Here is a 27,618-nt window from a genome sequence, read left to right as displayed (position 1 = left end):
GCTTTTTTTGCATGCTGCACTTTAAGTGTCAGTGACACCATTTGACGGTATGTGCAACTTTGTGGTCACTTTATTAAGCCAGTGCCAAAAGGAGGGGTCACCTTTTATAACTCTTCTGTACTGTCTACAGCAAGTAATGATTGAACGCAACTGAACGCAATCAGTGTGAGCTCCTGCAGCAACAAATATACTGCCTACCACTAGCTACAGTTATGTTGGGTTTCTCTTTTGACATCATAGTTCTGGATAAAATAATTCCCCCTAGTAAATAGACCTTTTTAGTAAGTAAGCCTTTTTTATCATAATTTATTTCTGGCTCTTCAATTAATAAGGAATTAAATAATGAAAAGAAATTGACTATTGATACACATTAATATTACATTAATAATTAATAATAAACACCATAGACTGAAATAAAATGCAACAAAGTTTGTTATGGTCCTCCACTGAAGCTTTCTTTGCAGAAAAAAAAATGTATTCTAAAAACATCCAATTCAGGAAATACTGTAGAACTGGTTTTGAAAACAATTTGCAACTACTTTGATTTCATAGTAATTATGGAAATAATGTTCTCAATTTTGATTTTCAGCCCAGGACCTGTCTTAAACCCAAAAACCTGAATAAAGGTATTTTTTTAACCAGAAGGGGAAAATCTTTTTCACTGCAAAATCCATTGTGTGGACATGGATATGAAAACATATATAATAAAACATTGATGTTTTTTGAGGTATGACAGAAGAGTTATTAATTTATTCCGTGTCTTCTATGTAGTGCAATATATAAGATTACACAAAAGACTACATACAATCCCATACTGTACATTATGAAATGCTTTATATATTGTAACAAATACCATCTTACCATTCCATGTTCATTTAAAACATCTCCCCTCGTGGTGTCAATTGGGACACATTGGCTAGCATGACCATTGCAAAAGCAGTTTCCTCTTATAATCATTTCATATATAGCATAGTAATATTTTTCTTCGGGTTCACTTTGCCATCCATTGCCTAACGTATCTCCAAAGGTGTGAAGTTTTGTAAAGTTAACTCTTAAGTTTGTTATGGTTATTAAATCTTAAGAAAAAAAGAATAAAATTTCTCAAATTAAAAAATAGTTATATTTACAGAACATAAAATAATGAATTCATAAAGTATGAGTAAAGTTCTGTGCACATGACTGATAAACCAGTTGCTGGTCTCTGGAACAGGGCATTGGCTCATTGGTCATGTGCAAAATGAATTACACAAAGCCATGGGTGGGAGGGGTTGAGCCCCACACAGGTCAGTAAGTTTTTATTTATTTATTTATTTGATGCTGATGATACCCAACATTTTACTTCTGCATGTAAAATCCCCCCTGCCTTTCTTCACAATATCAGTTATTGTCTTTCTTCTGTCTCTAACATCATGTTCTCTCTTTTCTTGAAACTGAACTACTTGCCTTTCCACCATTAACTGACCCAAATCTGACTTCTCCATCTCTGTCTGTGGGATCACAATAATCTCAAGTCAGCAGGCCCACTGTCTATGGGTTGTGCTGGACTCTGTGCTCATTGTCGTTCTGATTCACTCTCACCTAAACTTCTGTAACTCCCTACTAATTGGTCTTCCACTCACTAAACTCTCTCCACTCTAATCTATCCTTAATGCAGCAGCCAGGCTCGTCTTTCAGACTAAACTCTACACGGATGCCTCTAGTCACTGCATTGGTTGCCCATCTAGTTAGGAATACAGTTTAAAATAATAACTCTTATCCACAAAGTTCTGCATAATGCTGCACCTACCTCTCTTCTCTCATCTCAATCTATCACCCAACCTGTGCTTTTCGATCCACCAGTGATCTTAGATTAATTTCTACCTTAATTCCAACCTCTCACTCACGCCTCGAGGACTTCTCCTGGGACACACCAATTCTCTGTAATGTCCTTCCCTGGAATATTAGGTTAATACCTAACCTCAAGTTTAAAACATGCTATTAAAACCCATCTATTTAAAGGGGTTGTCCGAGAGTTCTGAAAAAAAAAACTAAAGGTGGCCGGGAGAGGGCTGCTTAAAAAAATAAATTCCTACTTACCTTACGGTGCCCTCCGGTATCCAGCGCTGCTGTCGCTCCGGTCTGGGCGCCATGTAAACAAACATGGCCGCCAGAGCAGCGCTGGACTCAGCTTCCGGCCGGCCGTGGTCGGCCACGCCTACCCGTCCCTATTCACAGCATTGTGTATTGGGGCCGGAAGGTTGTCGGGTCGAGTCCAGCGCTGCTCCGGCGGCCATGTTTGTTTACATGGCGCCTGAACCGGAGCGACAGCAACGCTGGATAGCGGAGGGCACCGGAAGGTAAGAAGGACTTTATTTTATTAAGCAGCCCTCTCCGGGCCACCTTTAGTTTTTTTTCAGAACTCGGACAACCCCTTTAAGCAAGGCTATCACACTCACTCAATGCATGAACTTTCAATCATTGCTTTACTAACTCATCCCAAGCTACAGGATTCTCAGTAGTCCCATTGACCTTGGACTTTGTTTAGAAGATAGCGGCTGATGGCTAGTTCAGGCAGCAGCATCTTTATTTATTATATAATTTTATTCCCCTATAAAGAATGGCTGGACCATTATACAAGCTCTTATACCTCTTGTGTCACCCCCTCATCCTCATAGAATGTAAGCTATTGTGAGCATGGCCCTCACTCCTATTGTTCCATATGACTCTTTGTACTCTGTAATGTTTTATTTAGGTGTATAGGTCCCCTATGATTTGTAAAGCCCCATGTGGAATATGATGATGTTGTATAAATAAAGATTATTATTGTTAATTATTTTAATAAAACCTGACTTATTTGAGGGTTTTCCAAAAATGTTGCTATAAAGAAACCACATCATTATAATATTATTATTAATTATAATAATTATTATTAAATAATAGCACACTATTCTACATTACTATCCCAGAAGGGAGTTATCCCCCTTTCACAGTATACATTTGATATAATAGCAGTACACCATCAAGTGCTCAAAGAAAATATCTTTGGACAGTGCTGACCTAATGCAGCTCTTTATGTCCCATTAAAGAACTTGCACGATCCATATAAAATAGTATCCAAATGCAAGTACCACATAGCTTACAATATTTACTTTAATACAAACTATACATATTTTATTTTTCAAAAATGTACCATAATAATGTCATTTCCATACCTTGTATGTAAGGATCATATGGATCATCAATATCAAAACTGGGATCTAGAGCCTTTAAAACCACCTAGAAGACAAAATAGTATGCTGTGTAGAGGCCTTGGCATTGTGTTGTTATCTAGTTATCTTTCATATTTTACTATTTGTTTAGAGGTTCTTTAAAAAATATAAACATTTACCTATTATTGTCCAGTTGTAATGAAAAAAAAAAGAAAAAAACATATCTTGGCATTAATTTTACAGGTCCACAAAACAAACCCATATTAGAGGCATAAAGAGGTGAAAAGATCTAATACATTTCTTTGCCTTGGTGTGCCCTTTTTTAATTGGTATGAAAGCCTACCTGGTGTACCTGGTGTACACCTAGATAGGGGAAGTTGAATAGGAAAAATACCATCACCAGAGTAGCAGAAAACATCTCCTGCATCCACATAGATGCACTGTACTTCAGTGTACAGCATTATGCTGGTGGTAGCAGGATTTGATCAAAACTGTTCAGTGTCCAGACTCTTTCTGGTGACTTTTGCTATAACCTGTGCATTTGTTCAGCTGCTCCTGCTTCACCAACCTGCGACTTACTCTCCTGTTGATTCTGCGCTCAAATCAAAGCTATGTACAGTATGATGATGCCCCTTGTTGTTTTGGGCCACGTGTGCTCTTTTCTAAGGCTTTTATTAGTATGACAAGCAGAAATACCAAAAACGTTTAAGAAATGCTGCTGTTTTTGTAGACAGTTTTGAGTAACTGTTACAGGGGATATTATTCATAACTGGACCCTCTGCTCTATTATTATATATATTACATATAGTGTAAATGGATTCAGTATATACTGATAGCAGGCACTGATATTCTGGGGTGAGATGTCAGTGTGTACTGAAGCCATTGGGTCATTAACATATCAAAAGGCTTTGAACAGTAAGAAGCCACCATGAACCAGGTGTGAGATTCCCTGCACACACTGGGGTCTATCCTAAGAGGGTCTTAGGGTGGAGTTATAGGTGGTGGGAAGGGATTACACACAAGGATATTTAAGCATGGTAAAAACAGAAATGAGTCTCTTTTGTCTCTTGCTCCTGACCTCCCCGGACGTACAGCACTTACCTTAGGAACCAGGTCATATATTGTGTGTGCTTTCTGTGTATGTATATAACTTTATAAGAGTAATTATAACATAGTACTTATTATAATATAGTAGACTTTATACGTGTACCTATAGATATTCCAGGTGTTATGTGTTTTACCATATATATACATAGCTAAGTGTTTACAGTGAGTGTGTATACAGTGGCGGAACTACCGCCGTAGCAGCCGTAGCGGTTGCTACGGGGCCCGGGAGCTTCAGGGGCCCGTGGGGCGGCACATCCCGATGTCTGCTGCGCAGCGCCGTTACCGACCCGGTCCGACCGAGGCCCGGGGCCCGGGCCCTGCTATACGGCACGATAAGGCCCCTCCCCGCCCCTGTGTATCTGTCCCTGCGCCCGCTCCTGTGTATCTGTCCCTCCCTGCGCCCGCCCCTGTTTCTGCCCCACTACTTACCAGTCCTGCGTCGGCGATCCGCCCACCTGTTCTCCTTCAGGTTGCACCGCGCGGCCCATGTCACGTGACTGACGCGACCTGACGTCAGGTCGCGTCAGTCACGTGACCAGAGGCGCGCGGTGCAACCTGGAGGAGCCGAGCCGCCATTTTCTCCCGTGAGGTGAAGGTAAAGGGAAGAAGACATCACCGACCGGTGGGTAAGTATATGTTTATTATTTGTATAGGGAAAGCTTTTTTATTAGTTAAGGGAGGCCCTAGGGGATTTTTTATTAGTTAAGGGAGGCCCTAGGGGATTTTTTATTAGAGAAGGGAGGCCCTAGGGGATTTTTTATTAGTTAAGGGAGGCCCTAGGGGATTTTTTATTAGAGAAGGGAGGCCCTAGGGGATTTTTTATTAGTTAAGGGAGGCCCTAGGGGATTTTTTATTAGAGAAGGGAGGCCCTAGGGGATTTTTTATTAGTTAAGGGAGGCCCTAGGGGATTTTTTATTAGTTAAGGGATGCCCTAGGGGATTTTTTATTAGAGAAGGGAGGCCCTAGGGGATTTTTTATTAGAGAAGGGAGGCCCTAGGGGATTTTTTATTAGTTAAGGGAGGCCCTAGGGGATTTTTTATTAGAGAAGGGAGGCCCTAGGGGATTTTTTATTAGAGAAGGGAGGCCCTAGGGGATTTTTTATTAGAGAAGGGAGGCCCTAGGGGATTTTTTATTAGAGAAGGGAGGCCCTAGGGGATTTTTTATTAGTTAAGGGAGGCCCTAGGGGATTTTTTATTAGAGAAGGGAGGCCCTAGGGGATTTTTTATTAGAGAAGGGAGGCCCTAGGGGATTTTTTATTAGAGAAGGGAGGCCCTAGGGGATTTTTTATTAGAGAAGGGAGGCCCTAGGGGATTTTTTATTAGTTAAGGGAGGCCCTAGGGGATTTTTTATTAGAGAAGGGAGGCCATAGGGGATTTTTTATTAGTTAAGGGAGGCCCTAGGGGGTTTTTTATTAGTTAAGGGAGACCCTAGGGGATTTTTTATTAGGGAAGGGATGCCCTAGGGGATTTTTTATTAGAGAAGGGAGGCCCTAGGGGATTTTTTATTAGTTAAGGGAGGCCCTAGGGGATTTTTTATTAGTTAAGGGAGGCCCTAGGGGATTTTTTATTAGAGAAGGGAGGCCATAGGGGATTTGTTATTAGTTAAGGGAGGCCCTAGGGGATTTTTTATTAGTTAAGGGAGGCCCTAGGGGATTTTTTATTAGGGAAGGGATGCAGGGCAGGGAATGGGAAAAGGTGCCGTGGTCATCGGCAAGGTGGGGGGGGGGGGCCCCAGCCAAAAGTTTGCTATGGGGCCCACTCATTCCTAGTTACGCCACTGTGTGTATATATTAGTGTAACTACATGTATAACCTATAGCCGTATCCCATTCACACGTGGATCTGTGCCCTGCACGTGTATTGGAGTAGATATATAGATGCTGTTGTGCATGAGTCTCTATATGTACATGTATATGGTCAGGTACTGGATGTGACTCATGCGTCAGGATATATCCAGGAGCTTCTGTAGTGTTAACTATATATTGTATATACATACACATTACGGTGTCCGGGAGGGGTCAGGAGAAGAAGGTTTGTCTCTATGTATTTTGTATTGTATTTTATGTAGTTACTTTGTCACATGTATGTTGTTAGTAAAGTCTTTTTGTATATAAGTATCTGCGAGGGTTGTATGTTATTCCTGTGATATATGAAGGACTGGAGTGGGTGCTTATGGTAAATAGCACAGACTAAGGGGCTGGACAGAACCACTGTAGCCTAGAGGAACGGAACAGAAACCCAATCCCCCAACCCCCCTTTATCAGTAACTAAGCTTTCTACAATATTGCATAAATCAATAGTGCAGATGATAATAGCAAACTTAATTGAAGAAATATGTCCCATTTGTCTTTTTATATTATTTACTCTGTCTATGAAAATCACCTTTTCTACTCCACTGATAGCTGAGCGACAAAGACGAATCACCCCATTAACATAATAATTAAAGGAAATGTAAAGTAGTAATCATTATTTATTCTGAAATTAAAAACTGCTTCAAATGCTTTATTTATTCTTTAAGCCCAGTCAAAACAAATTGGCCCAGATTTATTACAGCCCCTGCACCAGTTTTCTGTCTGATTTTGCACATTCTTTTTAGTGCAAACCGCTTGAAAATGTATTTATAAAGTGTCCGCAACACATTTGCGGCACATGCAACACATCTGCTGCACTATACCCAATGCAACACGAAATTCTTCAATTAAATTCCTGTGCAACAGATTGTGCAACACGTTTATCAAGCAGTGTCCGACACACTCTCTATGATAAAGGTGCACCAAAAAAAAGTTGGCGACCTCGGAGCAGTTCAGGGTGCGCCAGATTAATGCAGAACTTGCACCACAATTCATTAATCTGGCGCTCCCTGCATACTTCACAGGTACACTGCACATAGTACAGTCAGGGGTTACCTAGCCCTTCTGCTGCCTGAGGCGAGCTATAGAAAAACGCCCCCCCCCCCACTCCTTATATGTAATATATCAAGGAGTGTCAGGACCAGACCCGATCATATTGGTTTAATTCGAAAATAAAGCAATGCAAAATACATAAAGTGTGCCACCGTGTACTGTATAATAAACTAAGCGAGCTACTACAAAGAACAAAATACATACAACAATCCGCCATATAATATAAAATCAATACATCATGCAACCATATAACACTGTATGTATTATATGGTATATGGCGGCACGCTGTATGTATTATATTGTACAGGGCGGCACGCTGTATATATTATATGGTATATGGCGGCACGCTGTGTGTATTATATGGTATATGGCGGCACGCTGTATGTATTATATGGTACATGGCGGCACGCTGTATGTATTATATGGTATATGGCGGCACGCTGTGTGTATTATGTGGTATATGATGGCACGCTGTGTGTATTATATGGTATATGGAGGAACGCTGTATGTATTATATGGTATATGGCGGCACGCCGTGTGTATTATGTGGTATATGACGGCACGCTGTGTGTAGTATATGGTATATGGCAGCACGCTGTGTGTATTATATGGTATATGTCGGCACGTTGTGTGTATTATATGGTATATGGAGGCACGTTGTGTGTATTATATGGTATATGGCAGCACGCTGTATGTATTGTATGGTATATGGCAGCACGTTATATGTATTATATACTATATGGCAGAATGCTGTATGTATTATGTACTATATGGCAACACGCTGTATGTATTATGTGCTATATGGCAGCATGCTGTATGTATTATATACTATATGGAAGCACACTGTATGTATTATATAGTATATGGCAGCACGCTGTATGTATTATATAGTCAGGGCTGGATTAAGGTTGGTGGGGGCCCCTGGGCGCAAAATATGGGGAACAGCAATCGCTACATACCAGTCCCCAGTATTCACTATATACAGCTCCCCCAGCAATCACTATGAACAGCTCCCCCAACAATCACTATATACTGCCTCCCAGCAATCAATGTATACAGCTCCCCCAGCAATCACTATATACAGCTCCCCCAGCAATCACTATATACAGCTCCCCCAGCAATCACTATATACAGCTCCCCCAGCAATCACTATATACAGCCCCCCAGCAATCACTGTATACAACTCCCCCAGAAATCACTATATACATCTCCCCCAGCAATCACTATATACAGCATCCTGACATCACTATATACAGCTCCCCCAGCAATCACTATATACAGCTCCACCAGCAATCACTATATACAGCTCCCCAGCAATCACTATATACAGCTCCGCCAGCATCACTCTATACAGCTCCACCAGCAGTCACTGTATACAACCCCCCAGCAATCACTGTATATAGCTCCTACAGCAATTACTGTATACAGCTCCCCCAGTAATCACTATATACAGCTCCCCCAACAATCACTATATACTGCCCCCTAGCAATCACTATATACAGCTCCCCCAGCAATCACTATATACAGCTCCACCAGCAATCACTATATACAGCTCCACCAGCAATCACTATATATAGCTCCACCAGCAATCAGTATATACAGCTCCCCCAGCAATCACTGTATACAGCCCCCCAGCAATCACTGTATACAACTCCCCCAGAAATCACTATATACAGCTCCCCCAGCAATCACTATATACAGCCTCCAGACATCACTATTTACAGCTCCCCCAGCAATCACTATATACAGCTCCAGCAGCAAACACTATATACAACTCCCCCAGCAATTACTATATACAGCTCCCCTGGCATCACTGTATACAGCTCCCCCAGCAATCACTGTATACAACCCCCCAGCAATCACTGTATAAAGCTCCCAAGCAATCACTGTATACAGCTCCCCAGCAATCACTATATACAGCTCCCCCAAAAATGTTGTATACAGCTCCCCCAGAAATCACTATATACAGCTCCCCCAGCAATCATTATATACAGCTCCCCCAACAATCACTATATACTGCCCCCCAGCAATCACTATATACAGCTCCCCCAGCAATCACTATATACAGCTCCACCAGCAATCACTATATACAGCTCCACAAGCAAACACTATATACAGCTCCCCCAGCAATCACTATATACAGCTCCCCCAGCAATCACTGTATACAACTTACCCAGCAATCACTATATACAGCTCCCCCAGAAATCACTATATACGGCCTCCAGACATCACTTTATACTGCTCCCTCAGCAATCACTATATACAGCTCCCCCAGCAACCACTATATACAGCTCCACCAGCAATCACTGTATACAGCTCCACCAGCAATCACTGTATACAACCCCCTTCAATCACTGTACACAGCTCCCCCAGCAATCACTGTATACAGCTCTCCCAGATATCACTGTATACTTCTTCCCCAGCAACCACTGTATACTTCTCCCCCAGCAACCACTGTATACAGCCCCCAGCAACCACTGTATACAGCTCCCCCAACAATCACTATATACTGCCCCCAGCAATCACTGTATACAGCTCCCCCAGCAATCACTATATACAGCTCCCCCAGCAATCACTGTATACAGCTCCCCCAGTAATCACTATATACAGATCCCCCAGCAATCACTATGTACAGCTCACCAGCAATCACTGTATACAGCTCCACCAACAATCACTATATACTGCCCCCCAGCAATCACTATTTACAGCTCCCCCAGCAATCACTATATACAGCTCCCCCAGCAATCACTATGTACAGCTCCCCCAGCAATCACTATATACAGCTCCACCAGCAATCACTATATACAGCTCCTTAAGTAATCACTGTGTATAGCTACCCCAGCATTCACTGTATACAGCTCCCCCAGCAATCACTGTATACAGCTCCCCCAGCAATCACTGTATACTTTTCCAAAAAACAAGACAAGAAAAAGCAGGTCACTCCCCGAAAATATACAGTCTTGAATGCAGCCAGCGGGATACACAAGAGAGGAGCTGGGCACGCCACAAATGACGGACTGTTTCGCGCGGTACGCACTTTCTCAGGTCTGTCTACTTCTGTATACTTCTCCCCAGCAATCACTATATACAGCTCCCCCAGCAATCATTATATAAAGCCCCCAAAAATAACTATATACACCCTCCCTATAATAACTATATACAGTCCCCCTATAAAAACTATATACCGACCCCATACACTTCTATGGGCTCACGACCCTGTACGGGAGTGGTATGGTACAGCACACGTGCGGCACCGTACCGCTCCATAGCCCTTAGAAAGATAGGACATGTCCTATTTTTGCACGTGATACGGCGCCGTGCGCTGTATATGCCTATGGAGAGGGGCAGGGGGTGAGCTCATCCCCTGTTCCTCTCCGCAGCACCAATGTATGCAGACACTCATACAGCAATCACTGTATACAGCTCCCCCAGCAATCACAATATACAGCTCCCCCAGCAATCACTGTATACAGCTCTCCCAGCAATCACTATATACAGCTCCCCCAGCAATCGCTGTATACAGCTAACCCAGCAATCACTATATACAGCTCCCCCAGAAATCACTGTATACAGCTCCACCATCAATCACTACATACAGCTCCCCCAGCAATCACTATATACATCTCCCCCAGCAATCACAATATACAGCTCCCCCGGCAATCACTTTATACAGCTAACCCAGCAATCACTATATACAGCTCCCCCAGAAATCACTGTATACAGCTCCATCATCAATCACTATATACAGCTCCCCCAGCAATCACTATATACATCTCCCCAAGCAATCACTATATACAGCTCCACCAACAATCACTATATACAGCTCCTTTAGTAATCACTGTATACAGCTCCCGCAGAATTCACTGTTTACAGCTCCCCCAGCAATCACTATATACAGCTCCCCCAGCAACCACTGTATACAGCTCCCCCAGCAATCACTGTATACAGCTCCCCCAGCAATCACTGTATACAGCTCCCCCAGCAATCACTGTATACTTTTCCAAAAAAGAAGACAAGAAAAAGCAGGTCACTCACCGAAAATATACAGTCTTGAATGCAGCCAGCAGGATACACAAGAGAGGAGCCGGGCACGCAACAAATGACGGACTGTTTTGCGCGGTATGTGCTTTCTCAGGTCTGTCTACTTCTGTATACTTCTCCCCAGCAATCACTATATACAGCTCCCCCAGCAATCACTATATACAGCCCCCTAAAATAACTATATACACCCTCCCTATTTTAACTATATACAGTCCCCCTGTAAAAACTATATACCGACCCCATACACTTCTATGGGCTCACGACCCTGTACGGGAGTGGTATGGTGCAGCACATGTGCGGCACTGTACCGCTCCATAGCCCATAGAAAGATAGGACATGTCCTATCTTTGCACGTGATACGGCGCCGTGCGCTGTATATGCCTATGGAGAGGAGCAGGGGGTGAGCTCATCCCCTGCTCCTCTCCGCAGCACCAATGTATGCAGACACTCATACAGCAATCACTGTATACAACCCCCCCCCAGCAATGACTGTATACAGCTCCCCAAGCAATCACTGTATACAGCTCCCCCAGCAATCACTGTATACAGCTAACCCAGCAATCACTATATACAGCTCCCCCAGAAATCACTGTATACAGCTCCACCATCAATCACTATATACAGCTCCCCCAGCAATCACTATATACATCTCCCCCAGCAATCACTATATACAGCTCCACCAGCAATCACTATATACAGCTCCTTCAGTAATCACTGTATACAGCTCCCGCAGAATTCACTGTAAACAGCTCCCCCAGCAATCACTATATACATCTCCCCCAGCAATCACTATATACAGCTCCACCAGCAATCACTGTATACAGCTCCCCCAGCAATCGCTGTATACTTTTCTAAAAAAGAAGACAAGAAAAAGCAGGTCACTCACCAAAAATATAGAGTCTTTAATGCAGCCATACAAGAGAGGAGCCGGGCACGCCACAAATGACGGACTGAATACAGGGTATGGGCCCACTGAATGTCACTGTGGGCCCTCCTCCTGTTCCTGACAGCCAGCAGCGGCCACCAATGGAAAAGCAGCTGCTGAAGTGTCAGTCTGCTCTTCATAAAGTGGCCCCGCCTGAAGTACGCAGCGGCGGGACCTCAGAGAAGACTGGAGGAGCTGCTGCTGCTCTGCTGCCCTTATAGGACAGATTCCTGAAGAGAAAAATAGGTAAATGTGCATTACATTCACACACATAGCTACAGTCTGCACACCCTGATAAGTAAATCTACATTCATACAAAATTGCAGAGAGCTGAAGGACTACAACTCCTAGCAGTTGAATGAGCTTGCTGGATGTTGTGGGTTTTCAAAGGACTGCATTTTGTATTGATGCAGATTTACTTTTACCAACAAACCTCCTGTTAGAGCACCCACAGTGCAGATTTCAACACACACAAATATTTCAATAAAAAGTGATTGAACATTTTACAAACTGATAGCAAAGAAAATGTCCAGCTCCATACATCAAAGTATAAAAAAGGTGTGTTAGGGTTAACATGGTAAATATGGTAAAGTGGAGCCTGTAATAAAACTGAGCCTTTTTAATGTTTCCATTTTTAACTCCATAACTCTTTTATATTTATGTGCATGAGGATTGTTTTCTGCATAACAAAAGTCGTACTTCCTAGTGGCGATATTTAATATTCCATACTGTGTCCGGAGAAGCAGAAAAAATTCCAAATGCAGTAAAATTGAAGGTAAAACACATTCGCACCACTCTGCTGTGAGATTTCACTGTGCGCTCCAAATTACACCTCCCCTTAATTTTTTGTGTTGCTACGTTCACAAAGATATCAACTATATTAAGGTTCTATTGGGCTTTGAAAGATCTAAAAAAATGTAAAACCTTTGGTACAAAAGATTTTTTCTTTGTTTCGCCACCTTCTGACGCTAATAACTTTCTCATAATTCATTGTACGTAGCTGTTACTTTTTGCAGCACGTGATAGCGGTATCAATGTTACCATTTTGGGTGCAAACTACACTACACATGAATCTGGCACCCCCTGCACTTGCCTAACAGAGGACACCACTTTTTTTGGTACACCTATAACTTTTTGTGGTACACCAGAACGCCCCCTAATTTGTGTCACATGATGACTAGTGCAGCTGCGCCGCAAAAGGGTCGCATGTGATACAAATATAGCGCGGACGCTTCTTATATCCATGTACAAGCAGTGTACACTAGAAAGAATGTGCAAAGTCAGACAAAAAAACTTGCGCAAAGCCCTTAGTCATTGTGCCCCATTGTAAACATTGTATGTGAACGTAGCTTTAAACTGAAAAATATTTGCCAATTATGTGATGTGTTTATGGGAAATGGACCAAGCCGTGCAATCTTTAGGACTCACGAAATAGGGACATGCACTTGCATTGTATCAGCAGGTAGCACACATCCCCATTCACTTCAATAGGCAAATGCACACCACTATGAATACCACAGCCCTGTGTATTGCCCGGGCTGCAAAATACAGAGAGGGTCCATACCCATGTTTGCGGTTCTGGCCGTTTATTATTGTGCGCTCACATGCCGATGACCAACAAGCCTGAGACAATGGTCCGCGGGACCACTGTTTGGAGCCTCAGAACTACATGTGTAGTTCATGGAAAGCCTAAATCTGTGTCTAAATCCCACTGCCACAAAAGGGGAAAGGGGGGAAAAAAGGCAGAATTCCACTTTTACAATGCTAAGGTTGAACATGAGCCCCCCAGCCACTGGAAAATTACCTCTTTAAGTCCTGGTCCCCAACTCCATGGTGCGATCACACATGACATTTAACTCATGAGTTTCAAAATGCACTGCAACAGCTGCAGAGACATTTAACTAATAAAATTTGTTAACATTTGTGTTTACAAAAAGCAACTGCTAACAAATGTGTTAACTCAAAGTTAACAAATACATATGTTCACACAATTTTTTATGTGTGTTAACATCCGGTTAACTGTTGTAATATACTAACTGCTATAGTGCAGTGGTCAATGTAGTTGTATTGGATTATTGTGTCCGAATGTATGAGGCCTAAAATTGGACATTCAATATATCAATTTTCAGTAGATGGGCCCCCAGAATCAGTTTCACTGGTGGGCCCTAGGCCCCCCAGTCCGACCCTGGCTGCGCCCCTGTGTTTCTGCCCCCATACTTACCTACAAGCCCCGCGTTAGCGATCCGCCCATCTTCTGTAGCTCCTGCACCGCGCGGCTCATGTCACGTGACTGACGCGACCTGACGTCAGGTCGCGTAAGTCACGTGACCAGAGGCGTGCGGTGCAGGAGCTACAGAAGATGGGCGGATCGCCATTAGGAGTGAAGGTACGCGGAAGTAGACATCAAGGGTAAGTATATAAGGTTATTATTTGTATAAGGAAGGCAGCTAGGGTCTTTTTTTTTATTAGTAAAGGGAGGCTGGGGCTTTCTATTAGTTAAGGGGGGGCTCTAGGGCCTTCTAATTAGTAAAGGGAGGCCTCTCGGGCCTTTTAATTAGTAAAGGGGGCCTCTAGGGCCTTTTAATTAGTAAAGGGGCGCCTCTAGGGCCTTTTAATTAGTAAAGGGAGGCCTCTAGGGCCTTTTAATTAGTAAAGGGGGGCCTCTAGGGCCTTTTAATTAGTAAAGGGGCACCTCTAGGGCCTTTTAATTAGTAAAGGGGGGCCCCTAGGGCCTTTTAATTAGTAAAGGGGGGCCTCTAGGGCCTTTTAATTAGTAAAGGGAGGCCGCTAGGGGCTCTTAATTAGTAAAGGGAGGCCGATAGGGGCTCTTAATTAGTAAAGGGAGGCCGCTAGGGTCTTTTAATTAGTAAAGGGAGGCCGCTAGGGGCTTTTAATTAGTAAAGGGAGGCCGCTAGGGGCTCTTAATTAGTAAAGGGAGGCCGCTAGGGTCTTTTAATTAGTAAAGGGAGGCCGCTAGGGGCTCTCAATTAGTAAAGGGAGGCCGCTAGGGGCTCTTAATTAGTAAAGGGAGGCCGCTAGGGTCTTTTAATTAGTAAAGGGAGGCCGCTAGGGTCTTTTAATTAGTAAAGGGAGGCCGCTAGGGGATCTTAATTAGTAAAGGGAGGCCGCTAGGGGCTCTTAATTAGTAAAGGGAGGCCGCTAGGATCTTTTAATTAGTAAAGGGAGGCCACTAAAAGTTTTTTTTAGTAAAGGGAGGCCGCTAGAGTTTTTTATTAGTAAAGGGAGGCCGCTAGGGGTTTTTTATTAGTAAAGGGAGGCCTTTTATGACTGCTTTAGTGTCATTTTGTGCTATTTTGATTGGTGGTGTGCCTCAGGATTTTATAAGTATAAAAAGTGTGCCGCGGCTTAAAAAAGGTTGAAAATCACTGGTCTAAGGCAGAGCAGGGAACTTATTGTTCCCTCGCTCTGCCATAGACGAAAGGCAGGAACATCGCCGTGATTCGGCCCGGGGAGCCCAGAGCCAAGTACATTGTTGGCGATTCGGGCAGTCAAATTGCCCACATTTGGTGGGGGCCCCTTTAAGGGCAAAGTGGTGGGGACCCCCCTTATGATACGGCCCTGTATATAGTATATGGCAGCACACTGTATGTATTATATACTACTGTATATGGCGGGAAGCTGTGTGTATTTTATATTAAATACTGAGTGCCGCCAAATATAATATAAAATACACACAGCGTACCGCCATATACCATACAATACATACAGCGTGCCGCTATATATATATATAAATATATATACACACACAGTATACACACACTCATACAACATGTACACATATTTACAGCATATATACACATACTCACCACACACATACAGTATACACATACTTATATACAGTTATATAGCATACATACACACACTCACCGTACAGTATATACATGCATACAGAGATGCATATAAATATACATGTGTGTGTATACACACACACATATATATATATATATATATATATATATATATATTTATTTATTTATTTATATGCATCTTAAGATATAATAGGTACATACTTACCATGACCGGTGAGGCGGGCCCCAGACGGGAGAGGCAGGTGGGCGGGCCGCGGACGGGAGAGGTAGGCAGGTGGGCTGCGGACAGGTGAGGAGGGCCGTGGATTGAAAACATGGGCCGCGGATTGAAAATGTGGGCCACGGACGAGAGAGGTGGGCCGGGTGCAGACGGGAGAGGCGGGCCACGGAGAGGGGAGGCGGCCGGTGGATTGAAGATGTGGGCCTGGTGCGGACAGGAGAGAGGCGGGCCGCGGACGGGGGAAGTGGGCAGCAGGGAGAGGCGGGCCGGGCGTGATAGGAGAGAGGCGGGCCTTGGATGGGAGAGGCGGGCCGCAGACTGGAGAGGCGGGCCAGAGTCCTGGAGAGGCAGGTCGGGAGGCGGCTGCAGACAGAAGGGGCATCCCAGATGGCCATGGACGGAGCCATCTTGGCGGTCACAGCAGTGAGTGACTTGCCTGATGCCGCCCCCACCGTCCTCAACTCGCCTCATGGTAGGTGCGCCCCTGAGTACAGTTTGCACTGTTTTTGCTAAATGTGGATCATTTTATCTATTTTACATATCTTAGCAACATATTTCTACTTGTATCTTCTTAAAACAAACAAAGAATGTAGTTCTGACCTGCCAGTTCATCAGAAACAGCATGGAGTTGCATCACTTGCTTTTGCGGAATTCCTTTTTTTTAGATGTATTTGTAGCATAGTAAATAACCAGGAAGAATGAAGTAGAATGTGAAAAGTCATAGGATTATTGGTTAAGCATCAAGGAACGTTGGACTATGTGTTTCCGGAATGTACTATTTGCTTACTCAGCTCCATAGATAAAGTAATGCTGTTAAGTTGGCTTGTACAGCTAAATGGCAAGCATCCTGAGAAGAATGGATCGCCCAATTACTCCTAAATATAGACAGCATAAACTTCATACAGTTCGGATGCACACAGTCTATACATGTAGTCCACCATTGCTTGAAGTTTAACTAATAAATCCTTTGATTCTTCAAATCTCCTTGCCTTCTTCATTCTAGTAGGTTAGGAACTTAACATTGTTGAAATTAGTTAATACCTCTCCTTCTGAAGAAGGCTCCATGTCAGAATATCTTGAATCGCAGATTACATCTCCTACTTCATCAGCATAACCTTGAGTAATGCCCGGAAACTGTAAATCACAATTCTGTGCAAAATATTTAAACACCTTCCATGTCTTTCCAAAATCTCGAGATCGCTCAACCAACATTGCAGCTGGACGAAATGTCTGGAGAATAAGCAAACACTCGTGTAAATAAAAGTAATAATAGATTAGTTAGACTTATGTTTTATGAAATATGTATTTAAAACAATTTACCTTAAATGTGATCACAAGATGGCTGAACTGAAATAATGTTTCGAGGTCTAGTCTTATGCTGACCTGATCAACTCCTAGAAAACAAAAAAGTTAATTGAATGGAACAAAGCTGTAATGCCAAACCCATTACATCGTAATCCTGTCCCATAGATCCTGGCCTTAATTTGTTTTATTTATTCAAACACAAAAATAATTTTTATTTTAATTCCTGACATAATTGGGATATGTTCAAAGTGATTTCTCCCCTTTGAAACACCCATTGGTTTGCACAAGGTATTTTGACAAGGTTTTGAAGAAATCCTGATAATATTTTTAAGTAAATAGTAATGACAAATGTGTTAAAGTTTTACCCTTATACCTTTCACAAGTCCAAACACATAATAAATATGATATGCACTTCATTTACACATTATTATAAGTTGTATTGTGTTGTATTGATGATGTATAGCTACTTTTTCTACAAATTTAATTGTAATGTCTCTTTCAGCTTCTCACCATTTTCAGACTGCCACCACTTCTTTTTCCAATCTGGATCAAATGTTGAAATAACATTTTCAATCTTGTGACTATTGGTGTGATAATTTTGATTATATGGACTTCTAGAATCACAGATGAAACATTTCTGATCATCCTATAGTAAAAAGAGACATATGTGAATTAGTTTCTAGTTTTAATGATAAAAAAATATCCCACATTATACAATGTGCCAATGGCAACAGACCGCTGTCATGGCGACAGATTCTTGCTCCTCAATGACGTCAAAGTAACGATGATCTAAACCAAGATGGAGGTGTCCACGCATTGCCTGCTTTTTACCGCTGCCGGCAACATGGCACTAGCAGCTATCATGGGGGTTACTGTAATATGCAGCAAACAACCGCCTTGTATGGAGAGAGCGCACGGTAAGGGGTTAAAACCTTATGCATACAATGATGTTGCTTATTAAAATTCACCTCAAGGTAGCTTATGATGCAGTATCTTTGAGGGCCTTCCAACCCACAAGTCGAAGATGCTGACAGTTGTTTACTACGTCCTACTAGAAGATCTCCAATTGTTGGATAGCAAGAGCCATCTTCGCAGCTTTCCTGCCCTCTAACAAGACTTAGAAACTCTTATTAAGGGGAAAAGAAAAAGAAATGGACATGCATGAATTGTGCAGTATACCAAAAATACTAAACTTAGCTATGTGAGCAAAAGTTAGTAAAAGAAAAAAAGCTAACAATTGATCTTGAATCACAAGGATTACAGGTACACTCTTAACTGACATAGGATATTTTACTATTTTTATATTCGCTCACCAACTGTGACTCCCAGATCCCTTACGAATTTTGTCTTTCTAAAAGGACATTATAGTAAGTGATAGCAGGCGTGTTTTACCTGACATGCCTAACTTTGTTATTGGATAGATTCCTGCAATACTGGATTACAGTTACAGGTGCTAAAAGTAAGTTTCTGACTCAAGCTGCCCTTTCTTTTATTGTAGAAATCATGATAGGAGTAGAAGCATAACAGTGTGAAGCATAACAGTCTTTACTTTTTTACACAATTGGTTTCTCACACTACTTTGTTATTACATTTTCAGATCCAATATACAAGTAAGAGAAGTCAGTGACATTGGTAGACTGCTCATAATTGGGTCAGACCGAGCCAAAACTAGTAATTTATTTAATGAACTTATATTTATATCTCCTCTCATCATCAGGAACACGTCAGGAACAGGATATTTTTTAGTTTTACAATGTAACAATATGAGAAATTGTAAGGGTTCTATGCTAAATTGGAAATTGTGACTAAATTGTGTTTCTTTACAAGGCAACATTCTTATTATATTGTAATAGAGAAAAGCTAAAAATACTCCTTTATTGTAGGTTTATTTTTTAACACATGGATAGGTCATCCTACAAGTCTTTTTATGGGTTAAAGGTTGAACTTGCCCTCCAGCTTTACAAATGATGCAAAGCTCCTGTTAAGACTTGGTTAGCTATAATAAGCTTTGTCAGCTATAAAAAATATACATATTGTGAAATATATGATATTTCTTGGTGTCTTTGATTGGTTTAAGATTTTCTTAAATTGTTGTACAAAGACAACACAGTGCTGAGGCAGACCTAGGATCAGAGCAGAATTGTAAATGAACGGCCACATGCAAATTGTGGCTAAAAACCTTCTCAGAAAAACACTTTTTGCTGTGGTTGGAATCACTGTGAAATGACTCCTGCAGAAAATTCACAAGGATTCCACATTTTGGGCCCTTGGCCCAAAGAAGAACAATTTAGATAATATTGACATAACATTACATAAATAAGTGGGCTGTGGCTTATCCAGGACATAATACAAATGTGAGCAAACAAGGTGTAGAGTCATGTATTGTCATGGGCTCCTATTATTCCACTTTGTGAAACATGAGATTTATTGAACCGATGTACTAGATACAATGCAGTAAAAATCTAAGGACCACTTTACACCTGGAGTCAAATACTTTCTGCTTCTTTTGTCACCTTCCCTCTAGGGAATAGTCTCTAAAACAGGTTGAGTCTTGAATGGTAAATGTAAATTAAAGCCCTAGAGACTTGACATAACATTTCAGACTATGCTTGGCAGAACTTGTTCTAATTATCACATAGTGAAGTAACCTATAATATATTGCTAAGGGTTTTAGTGGTTTCATATTGACTGAGGTATATTCATGATGTTTAACTCTAATATTTGTATTTCTAAGCAATCCAATTGACTATTTTATTCACAGCATTATTACACACACGAAAACTAGACTACCGTACAAACCTAAATATATCCATTTTATAACACAACTGAATATAGCTAGAAGTTACTGAGATTACTCTTATATTCTAAACCATCAGGAAATATCATCAAGATCCAACATAATCTGCTTTGGGAATCTTGTTTTCCATTAAAACAAGGTTTTAAGTGATTTCTGTGTTAGAACATATTGTTCTATATTTTTATGCAAATAATAAACTGTTTTCATGCATTTAATTGATGAATTGTGTTAATCTAAGCAGCAAATAAACATAATTAGTACTTACCTACTATACATATCATTAATTCCAGGATAATCATTATCTGTGCCAAAAAATGTATTTTCAAGTAAATAATAATTATTTTAATTTTATTGTGCATGTTACTTAAATATAGTACATTAAATTTGCTTGTAAACAGAACATTGCAAAGTTATATTGTGGAAGAAATGATTGGAAATGATCTAATTGATGAATCAGTAATATCCACATATCATTATAAATACAGTTCTTTCCCATATCCAACAATTTCCATTCATTTTACTTAAACACACCTTAAATTTAGGAAAACCATAAGTTTAAATTGTTTTTAACCACAGACAAGGTGACAGATTGGACAGCCATTGCATCTATTGGTCTATGGTGGCTGATCATGAGGTCTCTGGGATTCCAGCACACAGAGGTAGCTGCTATCAACATAGCACCACCAGTGCAACTGTCACTGAAACAGGCCTATTATAATGGGAAAACAGGTTCTAATAGAATAGATAATATAGAAAAGTTTCCTAAATTCTCCCAACAGGCAGTCCCCCCGGACTTAAGGACACCCCACTTAAAGGCAACACCTAGTTACAGATGGACATTTTTCTTCTAATGACAACCCTGAATTTACATACAAAATGAAATCAGAACAAACCTAAAGAACCTATCTTGTAAGTAACTTTGGGACTACCTGTATCAGACTTTAATGGGAAAAAATAAAACCTTAAAATGAATACATAAATAATCTGTAAAAATAAAGAGATTATGGGATTATGGCTTCATCTCTAGTGACATAGAGTAAATTTTACCATGATGGATTATGGCAGTCAGTGGTTTTATAGTAATACCGCTGGTGTCCTTGCAAAGTATTCATCCTTATACAGAAGTGCTAATTGCTTATCTTCAATAATTAAGAAAAAATGGATTTACTATTAATGCATTCCAGGTCAGCCCCTGTGAAGGGTTGTTAACTTTCCTTTCAATGAAGGGTTGTTAATTTTCAAAATCTTTTGGGTTCCCAATAGTCAGTCAGATTTCAACTTGTTTGCAGATTGATTATTCAATAATCAGGCATTAATTTATATCTATTTTAAAAGATCCCATCTTGTTGTTCCTGTTATCATTCACAAATCTACCACAGTAACCAGCCATATGGGGTTCAAGTTGTTGTTCACCTGCCCAAATTTCTTGGCACGCAAAAGTGTTGAGTGAAGGATGTAAACGATTATATCTCCATAGCTGGCCTTTGAGACATGTACTTGATAGTGGGCGCATCTTGGCAATACGTGGGCACAATTTTGCAATGAGGTTCCATCTTTACTTTTTACCCCATTGGTTTTAAGCACCATACTACAGATTGATTTCAGACAAAGTCATTGGTTTTGTTGGGTTTTATAGCATAAAAAAATTCTCTAAAAAGTCACATTGACCTTTTTGTGACTTTCACTGCCGAAAAGTTGCACAGGACTATTTCCGCCACTTTACTATTTTGGCATAAACATACTGCTAGTGCAACACAGTGCAAAGCCTGATTCATGACTTGTAACTTTTTATAAAGGTCCCATAAAAATTGAATGGGGATTCAAGTGTATGTGTTGGTACTTTTTATGCATTTTGTAACTTTTTGAAAAAAAAATCCCAGACAGCAAGTAAAGCATAAGAACATTTATAGCCACTTTAATAAATCTAATGAGCAGCGGAACTCCAAGGACATAGACATTCTAAGGAGCCTGCCTAATGATAAATAACCCCATTGGCTTTTAATTAATATGGCGGTTAATAAGAAATTGCTGATGTACAGTACAAGACTGAATAGATTTAAATTGAACCTGGAAACTCCTGACCACTAAATTCAGTTCTTGAATTTCTACAAACAGGATATATTTACTATAGTATCTTAATATTTTAATATTTAGATGAATATGTCTTTACAAGGGTTCTAAAGTGACAATTTAAAAATATTTTGTACCTGACATTTTGGGCATTTCTCCTGGGACAGTGGCATTTGTTAACTCAGATTCCAGAATCTGCCTAATGTCAATGACTGTATGGATGTGGAAATTACATTACAGACATTTTTATGTACTGTATACATATACCTAAATCAGGTAAATACCATTCTTAAAAAAAACACTGACACATATTTATCACATGATAAATCTCAAGCAAGGCATCTGAAGTAAATAGAGGAGTGGGTTAATTCACTCCAAAAACAAAATGGCAAATTTGGAAGACATTTTGAAGGCAGAAAACCTATGTAACTAGTACATAACTGACAATCAGCAAAGAATACATTAACATCAAAATTGGACATACACATTCTCTATGAATGAAAGATGGCTTAATCCAGGGCCAGGCTGCCTCTGCTTTATTTGCACCACGTTTTGCTGTATCTGTGTTGCATATTGAAAAGTAGATTATTAATCTCTACAGCTGTATCTTAGAACCATTAATGCAGCAAAACGCTAAAAGAGGAAAATCGGTAGAAAAATTATAAATTTAGAAGTCACTCTTTCAAATTCACATAGGGAAATTTCTTTGTAATAAATTGAACTTTTATTAAACATTTTGTGCCAGCATAATGATATTGACCAACTACAGATCTTAACTATCACATGGATTGGGAACATACATGCAGGACCACCACTGATCAGCTGATTCAAGCTGCATTCAGCACTGGAATAACTATAGAAAACAGAGCTGGAAAAAATAGCTCCATTCTCTCTGTAGCGGCCAACCTAATGAATTGCAGCTTGGCTCCCATTTAAATGTATTGTAGCTGAGCTGCAGTAATGCAGTTTGGGCACTTCTAGATCCCTTCTCTATGATGATTCTAGTGGTGAAGACAACCCCATCTGTGCCCAGTGCACCTTTAAGGATCTGATATTAATCTTATGATCTAATATTCTTAACAGTTATATATAGCTAAAAACAATTTAAACCAAAGTTTAAAAAAATGCATTCAGATGAATAAAATGTCATTAGAATTACAATACATTTCATATCTGTAAATCTGTAATTATTTTTACCATCATTAGTATTTTTCTGTTTTCACTAAATATTTTCCTACTGCCAATGTCATGTATTCATTACAGTAATATAAACTTTAAAACAATGATGTAACTACAAGATAGCAGAAATAGAATCTCTACATGCTAAATTTACTTGCTTTAAATTTTGCCGTTAATGCATTTTCTATCATCACAAGTTCACAATTCAAGAACTATAGATAGCAAAATCATAGCAAGATAGACAGATAGATTAAAAGAACTGATAATCCTTGATTTTACTTTTTCAATGGAATAGCCAAAGAGACATATGCAACATCGTTTAGTCATTTGCCTTGACTATTGGCAACCAATATTATGAATTCATATTAACTTATTCAATAGAAAACAATTCCAAAATGAACTTACCTGTGTTGTGCTAGAATAAGCTTTCTGAGGAGTTAGCTGAGTGGAAGCTATACAGCAAGTAAAGGCTTAGCAGGGAATCTAGCAGTAAAACGAAGAAAGTTTGGCCCCAGGCAATCAGCAATGATAGTAAACTATGTGGAAAGGTGATATTCAAAATCATTTTCTTATCAGATTTCAAGGCTTGTGTGATGAAGAGGTTGTGTGATCCCAGAGTTGCCAATTTGGGCCATTTTGCTAATAAAGGGGGGAAATCACCAAATCACCATAAACTTCGGATTCGTGCCGAACCGAAGTTTTACTGAAATTCTAATTGAATTCCATTTCATTAGAATCAATTCACCCATCTCTATACATGATACTCAGATAAAATATTGCAAGATAAAACAATACATTTGCACTACAGACAGGTTATAGAAGCCTATAACAGCTGCATTGCAAATATGCCTTTGTGCCTCCTCTAAGTATTGCATTCCAATATAATTATGTGTCTTAACTTACCTTGCACCCTGACAAAATCCCCTGCAAAGTCACAGGGGTGGCTTGCTTTACATGCATTTAAAAAAAACAACATATGGCTTGTCTTTGCTGCTCACTCCTCAGCTCTCCGCACTTAGTGCTCCTGTACAGCTCCTCCCTCCTGCTTCTTCACCCACAGGAACAGAACTCACTGGAGAGCTGAAATCAGTGGAAGAGGGAGGAGCTTTACAGCAGCACAAATGTGGGTGCTGTGAGCTCGGAGTGCACAGCACAGACAAAAAATGGGTTGTTTTTTGAAATATATAACTTAAACAGTCCACTTCAGCTGCTCAAGCATGTATTATCTGAGCCATAGGTGCAAACAAAGTGCAATTCAGAAAGCAGTTTTTCAGCTAGACGTCGATAATCAGATAAAAATTCATGTATTTAGGCTTGTCTGCCTTAATGCCTTCTCTTGTTCCATTATGCCGTGCTGAATTTCTTTTTTAAATTGATGAAATAAATACATTAATTTTTATCTGACTATTAACTTCTAATGTCTAGCTGGAAAATAGTTTTTTGAAATGCATCCAAACCAGAGCCCCCTCCCCCTTCCCCCGGGAATAGCAGAGGATTTTGTCAGGATGCAAGGTAAGATAAGACACACAATTTTATTGAAATGCAAATGCTTAGAGAGAGCAGAAAGGCATATTTGCAATGCAGCTGTAATGGGCTTCTGCAACCTGCATTTAGTGAAAATTAGATCCCCTGTGACAGGTTCCCTTTAATTAATCTGCTCTGTTTGTACCTTGTTTTTATGTTGATGCTCTTTCAATCTACACAGTGCTAGACAATTGTGTCAGATTATAAATATAGATCTGCACTACCACACCCCTTCATGTGCACAGTTTTCTAAAGTGTCGGACAAAATGCACCCACAACACAATTTTGGAACAGAAATATGATAAATACATGTGCTAGCTCCAATGACACTTTGCCATGAACAATAATATATGTGGGCCATTGTATTTAACTCAATCTCAACTGCCCATTGACAGAAGTTGTTGCAGTTTCTTATGATCCTATGCTAATCATGGTAAGCAGGAGTGGGTATTCAGCTGTCAGACTCATCCGGAGACCCTAGGGCAGTGATGGCAAAAGGCTAGAGACCAAGTGCCCAAACTGCAACCTAAAACCTACTTACTCTTCGAAAAGTGCCAATATGGAAATTTAACCCTGAATAGCCCTAAACTCCTACATTCGGGAATGGGCACAATATGTTTTACATTGTTTAAATGCATAACATGTGGTGCGTGTTTATGATTGGGGGCAGTTCCTTCCCATCCTTCCCATATTAGTGGCCTAATATTGCCATTATAGACAACTATAAAATCTGCAGCAGTCCTGTGTTAGTAGGTGCACTAGGTGCAGAGGGTGCCAGATTCATGAATTTTGGCACACGTTCTTCATGAATCTGGTGTCCCTGAACTGCACCGACAGAGTGCACCAACTTTATTTTGGTGCACCTTTAACATAGAGTGCCAGACAAGCTTTCACCTGTCCAAGCCCCTGTCTCTCGGCTCCTCCCCACCCAAAATAGGCCTGGGGGCCAGAAGCATTTACTTTGAAAAAAATATAATTTTCAAAGCAGGGGGGGGGGTCGTTTGAATATTTCATCTAGGAATAATGGAATAGCATAGTGGTTCTATTTTTAATTTTTTTTCGGAAATGGTTCCATGATTAAGATCGACAGTATGGGGCATCCATATTGCGCTGCTATGATTGCAACTTCAGGTCTCCAGCATGGCGGTGACAGATGGGCCGAATTCCATTATGTATCTGGTGAAACACCCGAAAATTCTGTCTAACACAGCTCGTTTGATAAGGGGATGATGTATGGAGGCAGTTAGGTAGTAGTAGATTAAAGGTGCTGCAGTTAAAACTATGTTAGTTGGATCTTGGGATGGAGCTGGCGGTCCGCTGCCAGGCGAGCTTTCGCCTGTCCAAGCCCCTGTCTCTCGGCTCCCCCCCACCCAAAATGGGCCTGGGGGCCAGAAGCGTTTACTTTGAAAAAATTATAATTTTCAAAGCAGGCGGGGGCTACAAACAGCGCTTCTAAGAATCTTTATTTGGGTGCACCTTTAACATAGAGTGCCAGACAAGCTTTCACCTGTCCAAGCCCCTGTCTCTCGGCTCCTCCCCACCCAAAATAGGCCTGGGGGCCAGAAGCATTTACTTTGAAAAAAATATAATTTTCAAAGCAGGGGGGGGGTCGTTTGAATATTTCATCTAGGAATAATGGAATAGCATAGTGGTTCTATTTTTAATTTTTTTTCGGAAATGGTTCCATGATTAAGAGCGACAGTATGGGGCATCCATATTGCGCTGCTATGATTGCAACTTCAGGTCTCCAGCATGGCGGCGACAGATGGGCCGAATTCCATTATGTATCTGGTGAAACACCCGAAAATTCTGTCTAACACAGCTCGTTTGATAAGGGGATGATGTATGGAGGCAGTAAGGTAGTAGTAGATTAGTTGGATCTTGGGATGGAGCTGGCGGTCCGCTGCCAGACGAGCTTTCGCCTGTCCAAGCCCCTGTCTCTCGGCTCCCCTCCACCCAAAATGGGCCTGGGGGCCAGAAGCGTTTACTTTGAAAAAATTATAATTTTCAAAGCAGGCGGGGGCTACAAACAGCGCTTCTAAGAACCTTTTGTATAAGATCAAGTGTAGTACTGTTCTTGTAAGTAATTGGCCTGGTTATGGCGGGGGAGGGGAACGTAAACAGATGTGCAAGTAGCACTGAAATAATATCGGTAAATGATAAAAGATTGGCGGTATATTTTGTGGAGTTTGATGTGGAAGCCGTGAAAACAACCCATAATTATGCCTGACACCAGCTCGTTTGCTAAGGCGACGATGTATGGAGGCAGCTATGTGGACGACTTTTGGAGGCAGCTATGGGGATGACGTGTGGAGGCAGCTATAAAGACGACGTGTGGAGGCTGCTATGGAGACAATTAAATTTGATAGTGTCTGTATGTGGCAGTCCAAAAAAGTTTTCAAACCAGAGGAGCAGGTAGGTGGCCCTCCAGAAAAAATAAATAGATTGAGTACCTGTATGTGGCAGTCCAAAAAATTATCAAAACAGAGGAGCGGGTAGGTGGCCCTCCAGAAAAATTAAATACATAGAGT

The 27,618-nt window shown here is 40.9% G+C and overlaps 1 protein-coding gene across 1 annotated transcript in view; it reads right to left on the bottom strand.

The window, feature by feature from the left end:
* Positions 1-24,239, bottom strand: part of LAMB4 (laminin subunit beta 4) — a 108,069-nt gene extending 83,830 nt beyond the window's left edge. The window contains exons 1-8 of the mRNA XM_072147131.1: positions 23,969-24,239; positions 20,580-20,616; positions 18,486-18,643; positions 18,028-18,163; positions 17,533-17,606; positions 17,254-17,442; positions 3,192-3,255; positions 862-1,076 (exon numbers count right to left, since the gene is read on the bottom strand). Of these exons, the coding sequence (XP_072003232.1) occupies positions 862-1,076; positions 3,192-3,255; positions 17,254-17,442; positions 17,533-17,606; positions 18,028-18,163; positions 18,486-18,643; positions 20,580-20,613 (870 nt within the window). The 5' untranslated portion in view covers positions 20,614-20,616; positions 23,969-24,239. The remainder of the gene's footprint in view (positions 1-861; positions 1,077-3,191; positions 3,256-17,253; positions 17,443-17,532; positions 17,607-18,027; positions 18,164-18,485; positions 18,644-20,579; positions 20,617-23,968) is intronic.
* Between the last annotated feature and the right edge of the window lie 3,379 nt (positions 24,240-27,618).

This window comes from Engystomops pustulosus, chromosome 4 (genome assembly GCF_040894005.1).
Source record: "Engystomops pustulosus chromosome 4, aEngPut4.maternal, whole genome shotgun sequence".
In the NCBI taxonomy this organism is placed as follows: Eukaryota; Metazoa; Chordata; class Amphibia; order Anura; family Leptodactylidae; genus Engystomops; species Engystomops pustulosus.
Note: the sequence above shows the minus strand (reverse complement) of the source record. Positions and strands in the feature narration are given on the sequence as shown.